This window comes from Schistocerca americana, chromosome 7 (assembly GCF_021461395.2).
Source record: "Schistocerca americana isolate TAMUIC-IGC-003095 chromosome 7, iqSchAmer2.1, whole genome shotgun sequence".
Classification (NCBI taxonomy): domain Eukaryota; kingdom Metazoa; phylum Arthropoda; class Insecta; order Orthoptera; family Acrididae; genus Schistocerca; species Schistocerca americana.
Window position 1 is genome coordinate 417,543,683 of NC_060125.1, and position 20,883 is coordinate 417,564,565.

At 41.9% G+C, this 20,883-nt stretch overlaps 1 protein-coding gene across 1 annotated transcript; it reads right to left on the reverse strand.

Moving 5' to 3' along the window:
- Window positions 1-5,202: 5,202 nt before the first annotated feature.
- LOC124622977 (mucin-7-like) lies at window positions 5,203-19,966 on the reverse strand. Its single transcript, XM_047148765.1, has 2 exons — window positions 19,532-19,966; window positions 5,203-5,421 (listed from the first exon to the last, which is right to left on the reverse strand). Exons 1-2 carry the CDS (start codon window positions 19,964-19,966, stop codon window positions 5,203-5,205), a joined length of 654 nt encoding a protein of 217 aa, XP_047004721.1.
- Between the last annotated feature and the right edge of the window lie 917 nt (window positions 19,967-20,883).

Below are 20,883 nucleotides of genomic sequence, written 5' to 3' on the forward strand. Positions count from 1 at the left end.
ATGGAGTCAAAAAGCATGTTAAATTTCTATTACAGTGCTCGCTGAGACGAAAGGCTGCAAAGTATTCCAAGGGACAACATTATCCCCTAAAGAGTAAGAAAAGGTAAGAATTAACAACATTTAACAGCAAACAGCTTTCACTGTACAGTAAACTGCTATAGTTCAATGAATCTCATGTAAAATACTGCTTTATGCCCAGAATATGAGATGGATACTGGTAGCCTTTAATTCAGTACAATGGAGGAAGTTACTGCGCTCGCGCACGTAATGTAAAGGTATTCCTTAAGATTAATTATAACGTAGATTACAAATTGTATAAAAATTCCATTGTTACATTTGTGGCTTTTAGGACCCTGACATTAAGTCTTAAGCTTCACTTCATAGTTTAGTTGGGACCGCAGTGACCGATGCCTGATGTAAGAAGTCGAGTGAGGCGCAGGCAACAGACGGTACAGCGGGTACGGAATCCGTGAGAAATGGTGCCAATTTTGTAACCGGATAATCTAATTGGCTGCCAAAACAGGAGGTGCAGGGATTACTCCTTCGCTAGCTAGCCTAATATCTAATTCTCATATATTAATTTTTTTAAAATATGAGTCGGATTTAATTGACTATCACAGTACTATCCCTTCAATAGTAATATATCATTTCAGAATTCGTTTTAATGACAACATTTAGTGACTTGTAATGACAAGCACATGAAGCACCTCGTCTGCCATCAGCTTCAGACAAAAATACACACCGAGCGAAGTGGGTCTTGATGACCAAGGCAGTCGGGAAGAGGCAGCCAGTATAAAGGTATCATACAAAACAGTTGGGTTTCCGCGTGTTTTAAGATCTGAGCTGTGCTCTGTAAGGAATTATCTTCTGTAATTGCGAAAATGCGAGCAATGCATAAAGGAACGAATTACAGTACGTGTAAATTGATTTGCGACTGTAATTTTAACAACCAATTTAATGTAAAAGGATCGTAAGTGTTACATACTTGAACTGTGCTATTTGTAACTTTATAGGCATAAGCTTGTGAAGTATATTGTTAGAAGTTAGCGGTTTTTGTTGCTGCGTGATTCGTGTGTCAGTAAAAACGCCGCTGGAATTTTTGATTGGAATATGGATTTATTTCTTAGCATTGAGAGCCCCAGGCTTCTCACTGGCCAGTTCCTTAAATATTAGGATTACGAACCGTATATCCACATCTTGCGTATGCTGCTTCTGCGCAGAGACATCTATAGAAGACACGACATTGGTGGACAATTACAGAATTTGAGTTCTGCTTTGATATGGCAGAGTACTATTACGACCCTCACATATCTTCCATTCTCACTAAAAATGGGAACAGTTACATGCTGCCTATGGTATCACAAAGGAAGGAGTGGATACACAGGGTGCTCGTTGCACAGGACACTGTTGTCGTCACATTCAGTTGATACAACCTTTTATTCCGTCGCACCAATTCTAGACTTTTATCGCCGCACCAGACAACACACAAAAGTAAACACTGCAACATATTAAACCAGTCCCACAATAGGTAATATTATTATGGACGTCAATTAACTAATGTTTAAAAAATTGTTCCTTTTTCCAGTTAAGTTGTCATCCATTTAGGATTCGATGGAGGTAACAATATTTCTACCACTTTTTAGTTGTTCGAACTATAAGATACAGGGAATCAAGAACTGTCTTACGATCAAACAAGCGGAAATCTATCTTAAACTGTATCCGTTTTTTCCACACGTATTTACATTTTACGGAAAATAATGATCAAGCAGACGGAAAAGATGATCCTGTTTCAGACCACAGCATCTATGTTACGGCTAATTACTAAAAAGGAACAGTTCTTACTTCACTCTGACCCAACAGGAGTATTAGAAGCTGCTTTTGCCGATGCCTCTTTCCAGATGCCTTTCCACCTTCTGTCGCATATTATAATATGTAAAACGTGAAAGGCAACAGAAGACCAGCCAGAATGAATAAGATTTTCAGAAAATACTTAGGGTACTCAGGAGACGCCACAGGAAGGGCGTTGGATTGGGCTTGGCACGAAATGTTCCGTTTACTCACGTGGTATCAAGTGAGCTCACATGTAGATGCCATGAGACTGGACAATTTGTTAGCGGCGACCATACATGACCAAACACGAGGCATATAGGGTAGTACCGGGAATAGCCAACGTGGAAGGGGGCATATGGCCTACCGCACAGTATATGGATGGAGCCGGTGGCGTCACCGAAAGGGCGTTCTTTTCAGATAGCCGTCCAGGAGGGTCATCTTTGCAAGTCAGGTCCGGGGCCTGGACATGTAGTATTTACGCTTGGTCTGCTCGCGTTCACACATAGTTCTGTACCTGCCACCGGGGGATTTTTTGCACTATCAGATTAGCTCGAACGAGCATTAAAGATTGTCGTTATTCAAGTCTTTTCTGTTAGTTTCTATATTTCCTGACCTAATTACATAAATCCTTCAAAATATTCGATTAGCTTTCTCCATGTCAGCTGACTGGATAGACCCATGTGTTTAAGTGTACAGACCGCTGTTTCAGAATGTCAGTTGACTCTGTGGCAAAGATTAAATTGTACTCGCTGGTAAGGAAAACTGAACACCTTTTTCTAGCTGCGAATGGTTCACTAGCAAGTTTTATCATAACGAGTCCAGCAGTAGAAAGATTGTACACGTCCGCCAGGAGAAGGAATGGAATTTTGTAAGCATTGGACTTGATCCTTCCTGCATGTTTTTGGGTAGTAGGTATTATTAATATTGTTGTTGTTATCACTGTTGTTGTTTTTATTATTGTTATTGTAGTCTCCGTTCATAGCTGAGGAAGAATTGCTACGTGAAAAGGATGAACACATGTTCAGGATGTTTACGGATTCAGATATAGATGATTCTCCTATCAACTGGACGAACGTACAAATTCTGTTTGGTAGCCAAATAAGTACTAGACACTACTGCAGTCAACAGTTAATTTTGTTTTACCTTCCTCTGAATACTTGCATTGCTGCAGTTACAGAAACAAGTACTGAACATGGAACCTCACTTGTAAATGATGCCAAAAAATTGCTTGGAATTTAAATAATTCACAAGGACCTCATCTCAATCAGGACGGAGAAATTTTAGATTATAATGTTGATCTTGAGAATAACAAGAAAACCAAGAAGAATTATAGTGTAAGAGGAGTGGGAAGGACACTAAAGAAAAATCATGGTTGGTCAGAAACTTTTACCAATGATTCCGAAGTTCTTGTAAGAAAAAGTGAAGCCGAAAGACAGTTCTAAATGTCGATGAGAGTGCAGCGTTATGTGTTTTGTGCAAGGCAGGCAAAATATCCCTAGAGTCTACTGGATCATTTGATCTACAAAGGTGGTACCTAGAAAAGTTAGTGGAGGAAGAGAAAAACAGTGTGAGGACAAAATCTGATAAGACATGCAGGGAGAAAACCAAAAAATCTAAATAATTAAGGAAGCTGGTAAGATACAAGTTTTTTCTCGAGACATTTGACTTTACGGGAAACTGTAAGAAATACTATTGAAAAAGAGATAAAAATCGAACTGAAGGAAGTAAAGAGACTATGAGGCAACACCTTAAAAGTTGTTCTACTCTTGCTTCTCCTTACAAGAGCAAAAAACCTACACCATATTGCCTACCTGCTGAAGTGAGTGTTAGTACATGAGTTACATCGAGAACATTGACATGAAAAAGGAAAGACAGCTGAGAAATTATGGTTCTGTCGTCAGATATCCACGACGGAATGTAATCTAAAAGTCAATAGGCCACGTAAAGATATGTGTGATACATATTAAGAGTATTCACGTTTTTCCAGTGCATATGAAAAGGAAATAAATAATTTGGGTGTTTAAGAACCTTAAGAAAGAAAGTACAAGATAGGCGAATCTGCTCTGGTTGACCTTGTCTTCAAAGCGATGCTATACTACCCTAAAGGTAATACAAAGGCAGTCGTCTAAAATAAAAGGGCTTTCTGTGTACAGTCTCATGGTTCTTAACGTAGGGGAATACAAAACAGATTTCTACATGTCGAACGATCTAACAACAGATCGGAGTTAGGTAGTGGTGGTTTTATATGTGCGAACATTTATCATAATTAATGCACACTCAAAGCCGGAACCTTGTTCTATGACACATGAGGGGCCCATAACCGCAATACCTGCGTGAGCACTAGCTGTTTTCCTGCAATGTTGCAGACAATAATCTGTTCCCAGCATAGAATGGTTTTGTTCTGCATATATATAATACTCCCTAGATATCACAAATTATGTTGCTAACGAATCATAATATGAGGAAAACATGGAAGAACTGCAGGAACAGACATCCTGTCTTTTTTTTCTCTTTTATTTATCGCTAGTTCATCACCTTAGCTATTTCATGTAAACGATTTTGGCTTGTGTTGACCGTTTAACTGTCGAAGTTCATAATTTTTTAAATAGTAATACAGTAAACAACTGTTATTAGCACAGCGTTTTGTTCAGTTTATTTTTCCTACGTTTGTTACGTGATGAGAAAACCACTGAAATCTTCTGTTAGGTCTTAGTTATTTACTACAAGTTCGGCAACATTATGAACGAAATACTTTTCTTTGCTTCTTTAATTTACTGTAGGAAAGTTTCCGAAAAATACAAGAAATTTACAATTTTTAGGAAACCACGTTTAGATCGACTTAACTCAAGAAACTCTGTTTATATACGAATGTTTCCAATCTTAAATGGGTGATGTAAGGATAAATAAAGAAGTAACTAATTATAGCCTTGGCATCGTCACACCTAGCTTTCTCCTAGTCGATCGCCCGCGATTGTGTTGTCCGGGGGCAGCTGGTTTCACCCGCAACCTTTGCAGCTCCGCGACCCGCGCTGTTAGTTATCGCCTCCAACCCTCAGCTCGTTGGAAGGTATCGGCCACCCGGCGTTCCGCAGCGACCCCGAATCGGAAATTCGCGAGTTTGCGGCGGCTGCGGCGAGGCCAGAGACTCGCCGGAAGGGTTGGGGTTTAGAGCGTTGTGGAAAGGGGATGGGGGTGGGGGTGCCTCTGCCCCCACTCGCCGTTATTGCCCCAGCTGGAGCCGGGCTGTCCGCCGCCATTGATTATCCATGAAGCTCCGGGCTCTCCGGAGGCCGACGGGACAGAAGCGTCGCATCCCTCTCCTCACCACTCCTGACGGCCGGCCCAGTGCAGAGCGGCTTGTTTTTGCACGGGTCACTGGCTGCGGCCCGCTGTCCTCCAGCCATCCAATCCACCAGGAGGTCGCCGCACCGCCTCCTCTGCGGCGGGTAAAAGAGCACCAGGAGGAATCACCGTGGCTGCACTTGCACGACCCAGCCGGCGGTCGTCCCCAGCTGTGACGGCTGCCCCACTCTTGACACAGTAACTGGACACCGGTCCTTCAGGAACAGCTGAGCCATTCACTGCCATCAGCTGTCCATCGTGGAGCAAAACACAACATTTAGGGGACAAAACGTGTTTTGGAGAATCCTGCGAGTACATCTCGGGCAAAGTAAATCTAGAGGAAACGTAATGTCCATCCTTGCGTCCTGAGTCTGTATGGTTGGTCCCAAAGGTCCACATATTAATTTATTTTTCAGGTAAGTGAACATGTAAGAGGTTGCGCGATAGCCAGGAGCTAGGTGGAGTCGTTAGAGGCTGGATTAGCACATAAACCCATAATGCTTTAAAACATATTCATTACAGGTAAGTTCGCTGGAAGATAAACAGGATCTTAATTACACCTTTAATTGATGGCGTCCACAATCGACTTAAACAAGAAAGCATTACCGAGGACATCTCAGTCGGAATTTCTCTTATAAATCTTGAACCCCTTAATTAACTTCAAAATCCAGAAAAGTATTGCGACTACAAGATACAGAGTTCGTACAGTGACTAAATTTACTGGCCGGTCGGAGTGGCCATGCGGTTCTAGGCGCTGAAGTCTGGAATCGAGCGACTGCTACGGTCGCAGGTTCGAATGCAGCCTCGGGCATGGATGTGTGTGATGTCCTTACGTTAGTTAGGTTTAATTAGTTCTAAGTTCTAGGCGACTGATGACCTGAGAAGGTAAGTCGCATAGTGCTCAGAGGCATTTGAACCATTTGAACTAAATATACTAATTATCATAGTAAAAATGCCAAACGCTAACGACCGAGCGAGGTGGCGCAGTGGTTAGACACTGGACTCGCATTCGGGAGGACGGCGGTTCAATCCCGCGTCCGGCCATCCTGATTTAGGTTTTCCGTGATTTCCCTAAATCACTCCAGGCAAATGCCGGGATGGTTCCTCTGAAAGGGCACGGCCGACTTCCTTCCCCATCCTTCCATAATCCGATGAGACCGATGACCACGCTGTCTGGTCTCCTTCCCCAAACCAACCAACCAACCAAACGCTAACGAAGTTAAAAATCCCGTTAAAATCTTAAATAGCATTCGGTTAAATGAATTACTTTCTCGGCCACTTAAAGAATTCAATTTTACACATCAGTTAGGGTGGAAGTTCTCTCAGGAATTACAATAACAACAGACTTCGACATCACACTGACATCACGTGATGGAATGGCTACAAGTTGCGATGACAAGGGACCTCTAACTCACGACACACTTAATGCTCGTCAGTTATCAGTACAAGCTCTTGGGTTTACAAGCGCAGTTATTAAGCTAACGGGAACACATGAAAGGAATAGATGCGCAGGACCATAACAAATGAACACGATTTGAAAGGAAGAAATTCAGATTTCCACAAACGAAAAAAACTTTAACTTCTTGGACTTAAGCAACTACCCTTGTGATTAAGGAATAGTTTCAAAATAACTACTTAAACATATAGATGGCTCCAGCTCTCCCGACCAGTGTCTTCTATGTGAGACCAGAATTTCTCCTGGTGTATACAATTTTCAAGCAATTTACTGGATTACAGCGAGGTAATATTTACAGCGCCCGCCGACTATTAGGCGGGAATATACCCCGCCATTTTCTAGGCACAAACTGCCAATATTACCTGGCTGAATTCCCGTAAGTTGTATGAAAAGTGTCGCTTATAATACGTATTTATTTAACCAATAACCTGCCCACTCTCAGCACACTTAAATTACTTCAAAAGACTCGAGAACAACTCTATCACAGCCCGGATACCTACAATCAGCTTGATCCCGGGCTTTCTTTCCTAAAAGTAAGATAAAATTAGAAGTAACCATCGTAGTAAACAACGAAAGTGCGTTAAAGCTGGTAGGATATCCCACAAGAATCAAAATTTTCTCATGAAATTTCTCAGATCTCACGTTAAAAGAAGAGAGTTTTTGCAACAAGCGGAAAAAAGCAAGCGGTATCTACGGAATTTTCACGATCCAAGCCACCATCCCAATGCTGTACCACAACAGCCAAGGCTCGCCGCAAGGAGTGCAGTGGAACTTTCTGTCCACTAAGCTCCAGGCCAGCGGACCCTCCCGCTGCAACGTGCTTGAAGACGCCACGGCGAAAGTCATGCACAATCTGTACGCCACTCAAGTCCGTAGCAAGTGCACAGCCACCACTAAGAGCGCACCAGAGCTCACTTCGTCTCAAGGAACGCCGTCTAACCTCCTTTTCTGTCCTTTACGCTCACCTATCGAGCATTACTGAACATCCATTCCCCCCCATCATAACCTCAGATCGCAGCCAAATGGTTGACCATTATCAATATATGAGGCAAAGAAGATTTTAGCAAACGACACAACTGCTACCCCATGACCCACTGTACAAATTGTAGCATTATTTATCTTAAGCTTGTAAATACATTTCCAATCCCTCTTTCCTTGCATATCACTCACCTCTTGTCCTTTGCCAGTTGAAACCTCTAACTTCCTTCAGTTATTTATGGCACAGATGGCACAGAATAGTACTAATACATTCACTCGCAAAATATTGACACTTCTTAAGTAATAAAATATCACTAGCAGGAATTTTTTGTAGTCTTTCCGAGGTGTTAGCACGCAAAGATCATGTTATTCTCTTAGAAAAAACCTACGTTTTATTGAATAATGGATTTAGAAACAACTTCTTTGCGTCATATTTGACAATCAGAGTGCAAAACGTTGTACTGAATAGTTCAGTAGTTCAACATTTCAATAGTTCAAACTGCGCTGAAAGAATAAGGAACGTTAATGACTGGATAGAAACCTTGAAGGATGTACCACAAGTTTCAGTTTTTGGTTCACTCTTATTCTTATGAATGTGTTGAAACATTCTGCAAAAAATACTTGATTTATAAAGAATTCCATTAGAGAGAGAGACAGCCACAGAAGAAACTGTTACCGATGTTTTTCAGAGACCTGTTAAGTAGTTGTGTGCAACAAATAGAGACATACGAAAAATAGTGCATTTCCGCTCGATAAAATCGTAGTGGTCTAGCTTTCTGGGGTAACTCATCAGTAAGAGCGGAAGTATTGGTTGCACAAAAGCGAGCAATAAGAATAATAGACCACCTGTGGTAATTGTGTACCCACCTCTTCTAGAAGTTACACATTTTAGCTGCGCCCTAATGAAATTCGTCACAAATAATTCCTCGAATTTGGAGAAGGCCCGTAGAAGAAAGCACGACCTCTCTTACCTATGATAAAACCTGTTAGTGGCTCAGAATGGAAATCGAACAAAATATCATATCTCCTGGACAAGGCTATTCGATGGACAAATTTTTGTCTAATAACAGGCAGCCTGTAAGAGAAAAATGAACAAACTAATTTTTTGGCTATTTGAACAGTTAGTAGTAAAATATTACTTTTGCATTAATATTTTCACTAATTGCGTACAATATATCCGATAAACTGAAACGTTCCACACTTCCGCTGAATGAATCATTCAGGTGATCTGTGAAACAAGTCGCCAACGAACATAATCCAGATGGTGGATTGTCTGCCTTGTGATCTTCGTCCTTCTCCAGCATTCTACTCTATAACTGTCTTTGGACTGACCATTTCCATTTTGAGGACTTAGCCCTTTCTGCACCATCATCTCTTCTTTTCCGATATTTACTAGTGACACCAAGAAAAGACCTTTCCATAGCGCTCCTAATTGTGCGTAGTTTTCTTTTGCAAAACTCGTTTTAAATCCAAGTGTTGACGTTAGTACAGGGAGAACACATTTTTCATGCACAATCTTTTTTGAGTATGGTTGCATATTAGACATAAAAATGGTTTCTTTCTTACATAAGGTCTTCAATGTAGCTTCATGAGGAGACAAATGAGATATTTGAAATCTCCTTTGATGCTAATTACCTTTCACAGATAAATATATCCGTTAACATTTTTTAGTCAGTTGCTTTTCAATATTATTTATCTTATAGTAACTCACTTGTTGTATCTAGTGTTTATTGTTGACAGATCTATCTTGAGAACCACTTCTTATAGAGAGTAACAGATCATTACATTTCCATTAATATTTTCACTAATTGTGTACAAAATATCCTATAAAATTGAACGTTCCACACTTTATTGCCTACCAACCACAATTTACTGACACTTTTCTCATTTACACTAATTTTTATTTCTTTCCAAACAGCTTAGGACGTATCCATTTCAAGGACTCCTAGAAACAGTTTCGGGGATATACTTATTGTCACCCTGCTTGACTCCTTCTCCAATGGAAAACTGACTCATTTTTCCTATGCTGACAGGAGCCATCGATGCGCTATAGATGTTACAGAATGTACTTATGTACTTTGTTTCCAGACCTCGTTAGGTCAGTGGCTGTATAGCTGTAATGTGGTTGACCGAAACAAAGGCGTTTTCAAAGTCTCCAATGTAGCATTTCATACTCATTGGCTGTAGAGATTTTTGCCACATTTTCCTTTTTCTTCCAAAAAAACCTAGGTTATTCAGTCGTCAGACATCATTACCACCAAAAGTGCCATTAGGCACTTAGTTTACAGCTTTTCTCATTTTTTTGAAGGATTTCAACAACTTCGTCATTTTCATGTGTGTATTGTATTCTTTTTGGTTCATGAGAGTTTCATATAATTAGCTGTAGAAATTCCTTATGTGCTGCAGAATTTATTGCTTATCTGTTGTGCTCTACTACATCACTGTCAGTTACTGATGCTTCTCTTTCATCAGTAATAATATTTTGTTTAGCTTTCAGATTCTTTCATTCTCTAATGAAAATTTTGTAATATTTTCGTTATACCTGTCTGCTTCTACTTTCTTCGTAATACGCTCACTTTATTTCGATTATTCTATCTCGTAAATAGGTGTTTTAAATTACACTTCTCGTCTCTTTGACAGTAATGCTCCTTGCATTGGACATGACGAAGAGAATACAGAAAAATTTTTTCTTCTCATTTTTCGTTATCATGTCGACTTGTATTTCATTTTCTCGGCTGTTCTAACGTCATCTGAAGATACCTCCGGGTTTCGTTTTCCTTTCGCTTACTTTATCCATGTTGATAATTCCTTTCTTCACTGATATTAGTTTCCTTGTCCCTTGCTGAATTCTTATGTCTACTTCTGTTATTATCAGTCATTGTCGTGGCAGTATTAAGTTATTTTAAAAGTGAAACGTCTTTGATTATTTTGTTCTGATTTACAATAATAAAATTTTATTTCATTCAGAACCTAGTGATATGGACTTCTTCGCGTCAAGATAAAGCTGTTCATTTAGAAAAAAATTATTCTCTCTAGCAAAAAGAAAAAAAGTCTTTCGCCTCTTTCACTTATTTCGTCGATTCCATTGTATGCTACACAAGCACCTCCTTGCTTTTGATATGAATTTTGCATATACGATTGATTGATTGTGTCATTCTATTATGAATGAAACCCAAGTATTATATTTAACTACAATCCCCAATTATGGGTTTGAAGTGATACTCCTGTCAATTTTCGATTACATCTTTTACCTCCTCATAAAACTCTTCTAGCTCAGCGATACAGTAGCTTGAATTAGGGATTTACAGTTGCGCTATTTGTTACATGTATTTCTTTGATCTTCTTATAACAATTTGTTCAATGGTACAGAATATTTCCTGAGATTAATATTACACACTGTGCACCTTTAAGGCCCACTTCACTCAGAGCAACAACAAACATAACAAACACACCATGTCCTCCTCAGTTCAACTTAGTTCGTATTGAGCTGCAAATGATCAGCAGTTCCATGTGCAACCCAGAGATTGGTGTAGTGATTAGCACAATGGCCTCTAATTCGAGAACATCACTGCTCAAATACGTGTCTGATAATCCAGAATTAGAATTTGGTTATTTCCCGAAATCACTCCAGGCGAATGCTTTGATGGTACCTTTGAAAGGGCACAGTCGCTTTCCTTCCCCGTCTTTCACAAAATCCGAACTTGTGATCCATCTCTAATGATTTCGATGTCAACAAGACGTTGAACCCATTCTTCCTTCATACGTTCGTTTTATATGTGGAGACGTAGAGAAGTTTGGAATTTCCGATATTAGTAGGTTTCTGTAGGGGCCACGTTAAAGCATCCCCCACGCAGACATCTGATTGTTTGGGGACCAACCCGGAAAATTGTACGACAGCACTAGTAATCTTGTAAGACTTAAGACGCTGAAGCATAATCGCCACACTTGCTTCAGAACAGATTGGTGATTTAATTTTCCACGTCACTCCTGGCATGAGTTATAGATGCCCATGGCAGTCCACTCTACTGGAGTTAAGCTGCCGCCCATGTTGTCAGTTTCGACCCTTCCCGGGTATCTGGGCCATATCCCGGAGACTTTTCAGCCATATCTGAGAGACATTCCTCGATCTGCCAGCCTGAGAGGCACCCGATAAGGGACCAGCATCCACACACACTCAAACGGTAATTCAGTGTCTTATCTCCATACTGTCTCTCTCGGTAATCTGGAGCCCAGCCGGAATGCTGAACTAAAGATACGTACTTGACAAGCCGCAATAACGGAAAACACATCGTACCGACTATGGTGTTGACGATCGTAATTGCAGCAGGTATGTAGCATTTGCACAAGTGAGGTTTAGATGCGAAATAAAACAGAACACATTCTGCTAGGCCGGTCATATCCCTTACATCCTAGAAATACCTACCTCTGAAGTTTTCTTTGAGCATCTATTACTGTAAATTTGTTACCGTTGTTTTTTAATACCCGGCATGTTTTCTTGTGTACGAGCAAAATAAGGTTATAATTCAGTTTCATTTATTTAATAAAATTGGGTTGCCTAAGAAAATTTATTTGCACCCTCACAACTCTAAACCATCTCCAGCCTACAGCCTAATGTGCTGCAAATCTTACTTCTCAGAAGAGAACAGCTGCCTATACAGTTCGTCTTTGTCATAAATATTTACGTATTCGTGGGTAAACTTCGGACAAAGTTGATGCTGCCATATAACAAATGCGCTTGTTATATGTATGTTCCATTATTCAAGAGAAGTACACCTGGAAAAATAAGTTCTGAAGCGAAGTGTTCACATCCAGTCGATTTAGCAATCTCACAGCATCGTCGGCCTCTCGCCGCTGATAGAAGCACGTATAAGAAAATATTTGGAGCTGTAAAGGAATAAAGTATGCTATCTGCTTGTCATACCCAAATAGAAAATTTTGTATTTATATATTTCAGCCGTATGTCCTAAACTAACTGCAGTAGCGAACCTTGGACGTAACGACTCTTGGGAGTAAGGGGCACTAATTTCTGAAGTTGTTGAATGTTAAGAATGGCTCACCGGTAATTATTGATAAATAGTGCATTTTGCTCATTTATAAATGAGATTAACATTTTCAAGCAAATATACTTCACTGGTTGGCTGTGAAGTAGTTTATAGTGTGACACGCTCCCGTTTATAACTGTGCCACAGCATCAGGCAATTCTCTAGTCCACGTGATTACCAAGCTGTAAGATCGAATGTCCCATTTTCTCTAAGGGCATTCCATTACTTTCGCATTAACAGATCTCGTAATTGTTATAGTACACAAGTCATTTTATCATAAAAGTATTCCTTCATATCGTTCAGGCACTTCAACAGCTGTTGTAGCTTAAATAAGCATGTTATTATATTTATTTATTTCAGATGAACAGCTGCTACCTATCTTCAAACACAGTGTAATATAATTTAATAAGAATTAAAATTTATTATATCTGCTTTGACACCTTTTAATAAAGTGACGTCAAAACAACGGAGAAATAACACTAAAAATTTTATGAACGGTGTAATGTAATTTAATTTAGCCCGACGCGGATCAGCAATCAACAAACTAGCTCTGTACTCAGGGTGGTTACGGGACCATAAATAATTAATTGTGTCTCTCCTGATTCCTCACAGATGTTCTCCGATTTACACTACTCGCCATTAAAATTGCTACACCACGAAGATGACATGCTACAGACGCGAAATTTAACCGACAGGAATAAGATGCTGTGATATGAAAATGATTAGTTTTTCAGAGCATTCACACAAGGTTGGCGCCGGTATTGTCACTTACAACGTGCTGACATTAGGAAAGTTTCCAACCGATTTCTCATACACAAACAGCAGTTGACCGGGGCTGCCTGGTGAAACGTTGTTGTGATGCCTCGTGTAAGGAGGAGAAATGCGTACCACCAGATTTCCGACTTTGATAAAGGTCGTATTGGAGCCTATCGCGATTGCGGTTTATTGTATCGCGCCATTGCTGCTCGCATTGGTCGAGATCCAATGACTGTTATCAGAATATGTAATCGGTGGGTTCTGGAGGGTAATACGGAACGCCTTGCCGGATCCCAAGGCCTCGTATCACTAGCAGTCGAGATGACAGGCATCTCATCCGCATGGCTATAACGGATTGTGCAGCCACGTCTCAATCCCTGAGTCAACAGATGAGGACCTTTGCAAGACATCAACCATCTGAACGAACAGTTTGACGACGTTTGCTGCAGCATGGACTATCAGCTCGGAGACCATATCTGCGGTTACCCTTGACGCAGCATCACTGATATGAGCGCCTGCGATGGTGTACTCAACAACGAACCTGGATGCACGAATGGCTAAACGTCATTTTTTCGGATGAATGCAGGTTCTGTTTACAGCATCATGATGGTCACATCCGTGTTTGGCGTCATTGCGGTGAACGCACATTGGAAGCGTGTATTCGTCATCGCCATACTGGCGTATCCCCCGGCGTGATGGTATGGGATGCCATTGGTTACACGTCTCGGTCACCTCTTGTTCGCATTGACGGCACTTTGAATAGTGGACGTTACATTTCAGTTGTGTTACGACGCGGGCTGTACCTTCATTCGATCCCTGCGAAACCCTACATTTCAGCAGGATAATGCACGACCGCATGTTGCAGGTCCTGTACGGGCCTTTCTGGATACAGAAAAAGGTTCGACTGCTACCCTGGCCAGCACATTGCTGCATGGGCTGCTGTACATGTTCACGCCATCCAAGCTCTGTTTCACTTGATGCCCAGGTGTACAAGGCCTTTATTACGGCCAGAGGTGGTTGTTCCGGGTACTGATTTCTCAGGATCTATGCACCCAAATTGCGTGAAAATGTAATCACATGTGAGTTCTAGTATAATATATTTGTCCAATGAATACCCGTTTATCATCTGCATTTCTTCTTGGTGTAGCAATTTTAATGGCCTGTAGTGTATATATCAAAAGTATAGTTAAAACTCATATGCTTATAACACCAGATAATATTTAGTATGCCAGTTCAATTTGAAGTAATAAGACCCATATCTCCATATCGTGCTTTCGTCTCGAATACCAATGTAAGATAACAAGCACAATCTTTCGCAGATGACATATTAGAACTAGAATCCTGTGACCAGACCTGTCTGCCTGGGATATTATCTCGCAACCTTGAGATATTCGGATAGTGAAATGTGTTAAAATATTCGTAGCGGACACATAGATCGTAGAATGTGAAAGAAAGTTTAGTGTCCTAACCGACGGCACGTCTTGGAGATGAGCGGAAAGAAAATTACCAATTATTTTCTAGTATGGCCTTGACAATGGTCAACACTCCGTTAAAGCCACGTCTACTCAGGATAAGTAAGGTTGAAGAATATACATTGCTGAATACCGTACACAAATTTTAAGTTATGAAGAACCACTTTTTTTCTTCAGTTTCAACTTACATGGACTATTACAGCAAGATGAACTTCAGGCAATCGTTCTTTTCTCTTCAAGTCCAATAACAGACGAAGACGACAAACGAATATAGAGTTCAGAAACAGAATCCCGAATGTCCATGGAATTCTATATATTGCATTTGTTTACTCGCTGGCATGCTTCGCCAGATATTCGTACAATAATTATCGATACATGGCATTTAAACTAACTCTTCAAGTTCATGGCCTACAAAAGTGCATTAATATTTTTCAGGAAACCTACTAATGGTGCATGTTTGTCACCTTACTTGTAAATGTTGCCTTAACAACTCCAACTTAAAAGAATGTAAATATTTTAAGTATGCAGCTGAGGGTGCCATTTCTTACCATTAACTTCACTACGGTTTGAGATCAGATTAGCATTATAATCTTACGAAATGAAACACAACATTGTTTTTCTCAAATAGGAAAGTTACTTTCTAGTCAGTTAACGTTTTTTTATTTCCCATTATATTTCATATTTGCTTTCTAATGAAACAGAGAATTTGGTTTCGTAGTTAATGTCTTCTATAGTGTGCATGCATTACAGTTTACAGCATTCTACTCTAATCATTATATTCTGGTTCGTACACTATATTGCTAGCTGATGATAATATTGACACTACAGAAGATTTATTTTTGTTCTCGACTGGAGTAAAATTTTAGTCAATTAGCATGGATCAGAACAGTAACACATCCACGATCGAAACCGGCAGAAGCTCACTGAGATTTCTCCTCATGCCGATGGTCCTGTAGAAGCATGAAAATCCTATGGTAGGTCTCTCCGTTCTATTTATCTGACAAGAACAATCAAGAATATGATTAGCTATGTGCCCCATACAACAAGATTTTTCTGTCTTAAATTGTTATGATCCCTTCAATAGTACGCGAAATAACTAGTGACACTTTATGATTTGAAACTTTTACTACCTGCACAATGAACTAGAATCAGGTGCCTCTGTAGACAAAGCTTTTCAATCCCAGTACCTGACGTCTCCTATTGAAGGTATCGAAACTTTGTAGGTCATCTCGTTTTCTGTAGTACTAATTTTGTATCTCTAATTGACAAAAAATTATGAAATAGAATGAGATGCATGTTGGATATGAGTCAAGGGTTGCATCCACGCAAAACAACAACAACTTGCCAGAGGTAACTGGTTGTTTCTGCGAAGATTCCAACTGGTGGAAATTTTTGCCGTGGAGTGCTTTGCTGTGCTGGCCGGAGTGGCCGTGCGTTTCTAGGCGCTTCAGTCTGGAACAGCGCGTCCGCTACGGTCGCAGGTACAAATCCTGCCTCGGGCATGGATGTGTGTAATGTCCTTAGGTTAGTTAGGTTTAATTAGTACTAAGTTGTAGGCGACTGATGACCTCAGAAGTTAAGTCTCATAGTGCCCAGAGCCATTTTGAGTGCTGTGCTGTGATGCGTCAACCAGCTTATACCTACACTGGCCGTTGGATTTTTGAATGAAGTCGGGTGGGAGGGGGGTGGGAGGACACTGTTTCCCGGCTTGCGGAGGTTCAGCACGTTCCATTTAATCTTCATGTTTACATATTTGTTTCTCAACATAATCACCCTGGTGACCTACAAATTTCTCTAAATAAGGGACCATTTTGTTGATACCGTCACTGTAGAATGTTTGATGTATCAACAACCTCATCTCCCCTCGCAAAGCATCATAACTATCAAAGAGAATTCTTCGAAATCGTTCATTAAGTTCTAGAAACAAATAATAATCGAAAAGTTCCTATTCGGGATCGTATGGACGATGGTCGATGACAGTGAATCCACGGCAGGGGAACGTTGCAGATGTCGCAGCGTTCGTGTGTGTTCTGGAGTTGTCATCTTGAAGGAGACGGTGCTCCGCGCGTCACTGAACTCTTCGAAATTAAAGCTCGATTACATAATACTGTTTCCCACGCACAGACGTTGTTAAGTTACAAATCGCTACGTTACGCTCTACAATTCGGAACAGCGGTAGAAAGCTGCAAGTGTGTAGACATGAAGAATAAAGATGCTGAACATTGATAAGGTTTATTTTATTTAAATGCCTTAAACAGATTTCATGTTAATAATTCGGAGTCAATACTTTTCAGTAAACCCTCGTACATTGTTAGTACTTTTAGATTGCTACAATACGACTTAGCTTGAATTGTAGAGGAGTTTAAGGTCCGTTTTTCTCCGTTTTTGCATTAAGGAACGTTCTCCGCTCGGACGTCTTACGTGTGTCTTCATGAATGTGGTATTACCTTTCGAAAACCAAGTTACCCTCTGCCAAACAAATAGTTCAATAAAGTCTCATTGCGGGTGAAGCATGCACAGGAAGAGAAATGTGACCGTGTAGCCAAGAACAGTGGCACATTATTACCATAGAAAAAGCAGCCGATTCAGGTTGACTGGGAGGCTGGCAGCAAGGCGCTGGTGGTCGGTGGGGAACAGGTGCTCGAAACAGTGGTGGTTGCAGGAATGTGAGTCACCGGCGAGGCTCGCCACGCGGTAGCCGCTGATGACGACGTTCCAGAAGCCAAAAGCATAGACGACCGATCACGGAACATGACTTCGGTGATCGTGAGATAACCTGTCACCGGTGGTGGGAGGAGACCGCTGCTGCCCCCTGAAGGAAGGCTAGCTATGGCCTCGTGATGCTGGAAGAAGGCGCAAGCAGCATGGCGCGGCCAGTGGAGGGCAGCCAACGTAAGAGGAGAGGAACAGACCTGAGGAAAACGAGAGACGTGCATAGTCATTGTCAAGAAAGACGTCCAAGTCGCCGTACACAGTAAACGACAACCAGATTTACTGCTGAATACTTATTTTGGTGGATTCAGAAACGTACTAGTTTGAGGAGCGTCGAGCACCAGAGCAGCCTGGGGTGGTACCGTGTCCGCTGGCCACTGTTGGAGAAGACACTGGTCCTTCTTTCGCCAGCTTCGCGGCAGGTGAACAAGAAATTCATCCTGCGAAGCTACGAGGCGGCGCCATTGCGATTCCACTCCGGATTTGTTGTCGACTATCGAGTATCGAATTAATAGTCACTGTTTTGTTAATTACTTGCCTTACACTTACGGTTATGCTGTAATTGTTTCGTCATTATCGAAGGTCTCGATTTGTACCTGTGATATTATTTTTAATCATTTTATTCTCTCTTTTAAACAATTGTGTTATTTACTTTGCCAGGTAGCTACTTACAATGACTACCCTTCACACGTTTCATGTGAATTTTTACTATGGATCTAATTCCACATATTGTGTGGTAGTTCATGTTTTATTGTCAGCCACTCATGATGCAATCTGAAGTAATATTAATTTAGTGGCCATGGATACTGCATTTTAACTATTAAATTTGTGACACAGGTTAGTAATGTTTCCTAGCTGCAGTGCCATCTTCTGACCACAGTTTTTTGTATAAATACCAGACGCATCCTGGCCATCCTCAGCATTTATTATGAAACTACAAGTATAGAGTCAGGCACTGATACTTACATCAGAATATTGTGTGGTATGTGTGGTTGTTTTCCACGAATGTTAATCACACAAATCTTTTTTCTCATTATTCTTATGTGTCACCAGGAATGCTATCGATTTTGCTTCAGCTAATTGAACTTTTGATTTGTAACAGATTACAAGATGACAACAGCCAAAACACTTAGTAATGGATTCTAAAATTCGTGTGATCAAGATGGACCTTTAACAAATAAAGTGCATCTCATGAAAGGTGGGGAGACGAGACGTCACTGGGCCCTGCAATGAAATTTCCAGGCCCAGACGACAGAAAGCCCAGGCAAGTCCACGACGCTCCCAGAGATGTGTGTGATATCCACGCCGCCATGAGAGTAACCCTTGGAGCAGAGAGAGGGCACAAGAGGGGGACATCAATCAGTGGAGATAAATGGGAGACTTGACAGGAGATGACAGGCCAGGTACAGCAGAAGTGGAAATGAGATGAATGAAGCCAGCAGAGGATGGGCAAACAGAGTCCACACAGTGGTAAGTACTGGTGGGATTTTGCTGGATTTGGAGGCACTAGAGCGGGAGGCACCTAAGACAGAATTGCTGGGTTCGAAGGTGCTGGACTGGAAGGAGACAGAGTTGGAGTTTCTGGATTGGGAGACACTAGAGTAGAAGGTTCCAGAGCAGGAGAGGCAGTGTAACACGAGGTACAGGAGCACTAGGTGCTGGATTGGTTGGTGATGGAGCAGGAGGTGCTGGATTTTGAAATGATAGGGAAGGAATTGTTGGAGCAGGAGTTGCTGGATTAGGAGACGCTGGAGTGGAAGGGCACCAAAGCAGGATTTGCAGGATTGGAAGGCGCTGGTGCAGGAGGCGTCCGAGTATAGTTGCTAGATTTTGAGTCACTGGAACAGTTGGCACCAGTGAAGGAGTTGCGGGATTCTGAGGTGCTGGAATAGGAGACACTGGAGTGGGAAATGCAGATTGGGAGGTGCTGGAAGAGAAGGCACTGGAGCGCTAGGAGTTGTATTGTGAGGTGCTGCAGCAGAAGATGTTGAAGCAGCATTAGCTGAATTTTGAGGTACAGGAGCAGGAGTTGCTGGAGGGAGGGTTGCTGTAGTCTGAGGTGCTGGAATAGGAGACACTGGAGTGGGAAATGCTGGATTGGGAGGTGCTGGAAGAGAAGGCACTGGAGCGCTAGGAGTTGTATTGTGAGGTGCTGTAGCAGAAGATGTTGAAGCAGCATTAGCTGAATTTTGAGGTTGAGGAGCAGGAGCTGCTGGAGTGGGGGTTGCTGTATTGGTAGGTGCTAGAGCAAGAGATCCCAGAGTGGGATTTGCTGGTGTTGGAGAGGCTGGAGTAGGACACATTGCAGTGGGAATTGCTGGATTGTGATGTTCTGGAGCAAGAGGCAGCAGAACAGTAATTGCTGGATTATGAGGCATGGAACAAAGGGTAGTTGCTGGATAGGGAGGCACTGGAGTGAGAGATTCTAGAGTGGGAGATGTTGAATTGAGACTCTCAGGAACTGGAAGTCCTGGAATGTGAGCTGCTGGATTGGTAAGTACTTAAATGGTAAGGTTTACTGATTGGGAGACACACAAACAGGACGCACTCGAGCCATAGGCGTACAATCATGAGTTGCTGGATTGGGAAACGCTGGAACATGAGGTGCCAAAAGTGGGTTTTGCTTAATGGGAGGTGCTGGAGCAGTATGTGGCGATGTGTGAGTTGCCGAACTTTGAGGCACTGCTACAGTGGGGGCCAGAATGGGAGTTGATGGATTTTGAGGTAATGTAACAATAGGTGATGGACTGTGAGTTGCTACATTGGCAGGCGCTGGAGTGGGGAATGCTGATTGGGAGATGCTGGATTGCGAGGCTGTGGAACAGGAGGTGTAAGAGCGTGAGTCGCTGGGTCAGGAGGCGCTGGAGCAGGAGGCACCAAATTGGAAGTTGCTTGGCACTGCAAATATAGGCACCAGGTCGGAGTTTCTCGATTGTGAGGCGCTGAGTGGGTTCCTTGATTGAAAGGCACTGGGACAGGAGACCCTGACATACGAGTTTCTGGATTGGGAGGCCATGGACCGTAAGATTCTGAAGCAGAAGGTGCCAGATTAGAGGCAGAGGAGGCAGCACTCGATGTAATTTGTTAAGAGGGAAAAGGGCCGCGGTCAGTGGGCTGGAGCAGGCCAGCCCAGAAGCATCAAAGGCAGGAGAAACATGAAGGAGGTAGACCACTGCAGCAAGGAAGGCAGGACAGGGATCCAAGGTTTCGTCAAATTCTGGAGCAAGCGGAGGCAACGGTGCTCAACCCAGTCAAAAACAAGCTTCCGGATAGATGTTGTGGAAGAAGCTATCAA

Coding starts and splice junctions, on each gene's coding strand:
- LOC124622977 (XM_047148765.1), bottom strand. CDS start 19,966: ATGCCTCATAATCCAGCAATTACTGTTCTGCTGCCTCTTGCTCCAGAA. Junction 5,422..19,531: donor ATACAACTCCTAGCGCTCCA/GTGCCTTCTCTT, acceptor CACGATGGACAG/CTGATGGCAGTGAATGGCTC.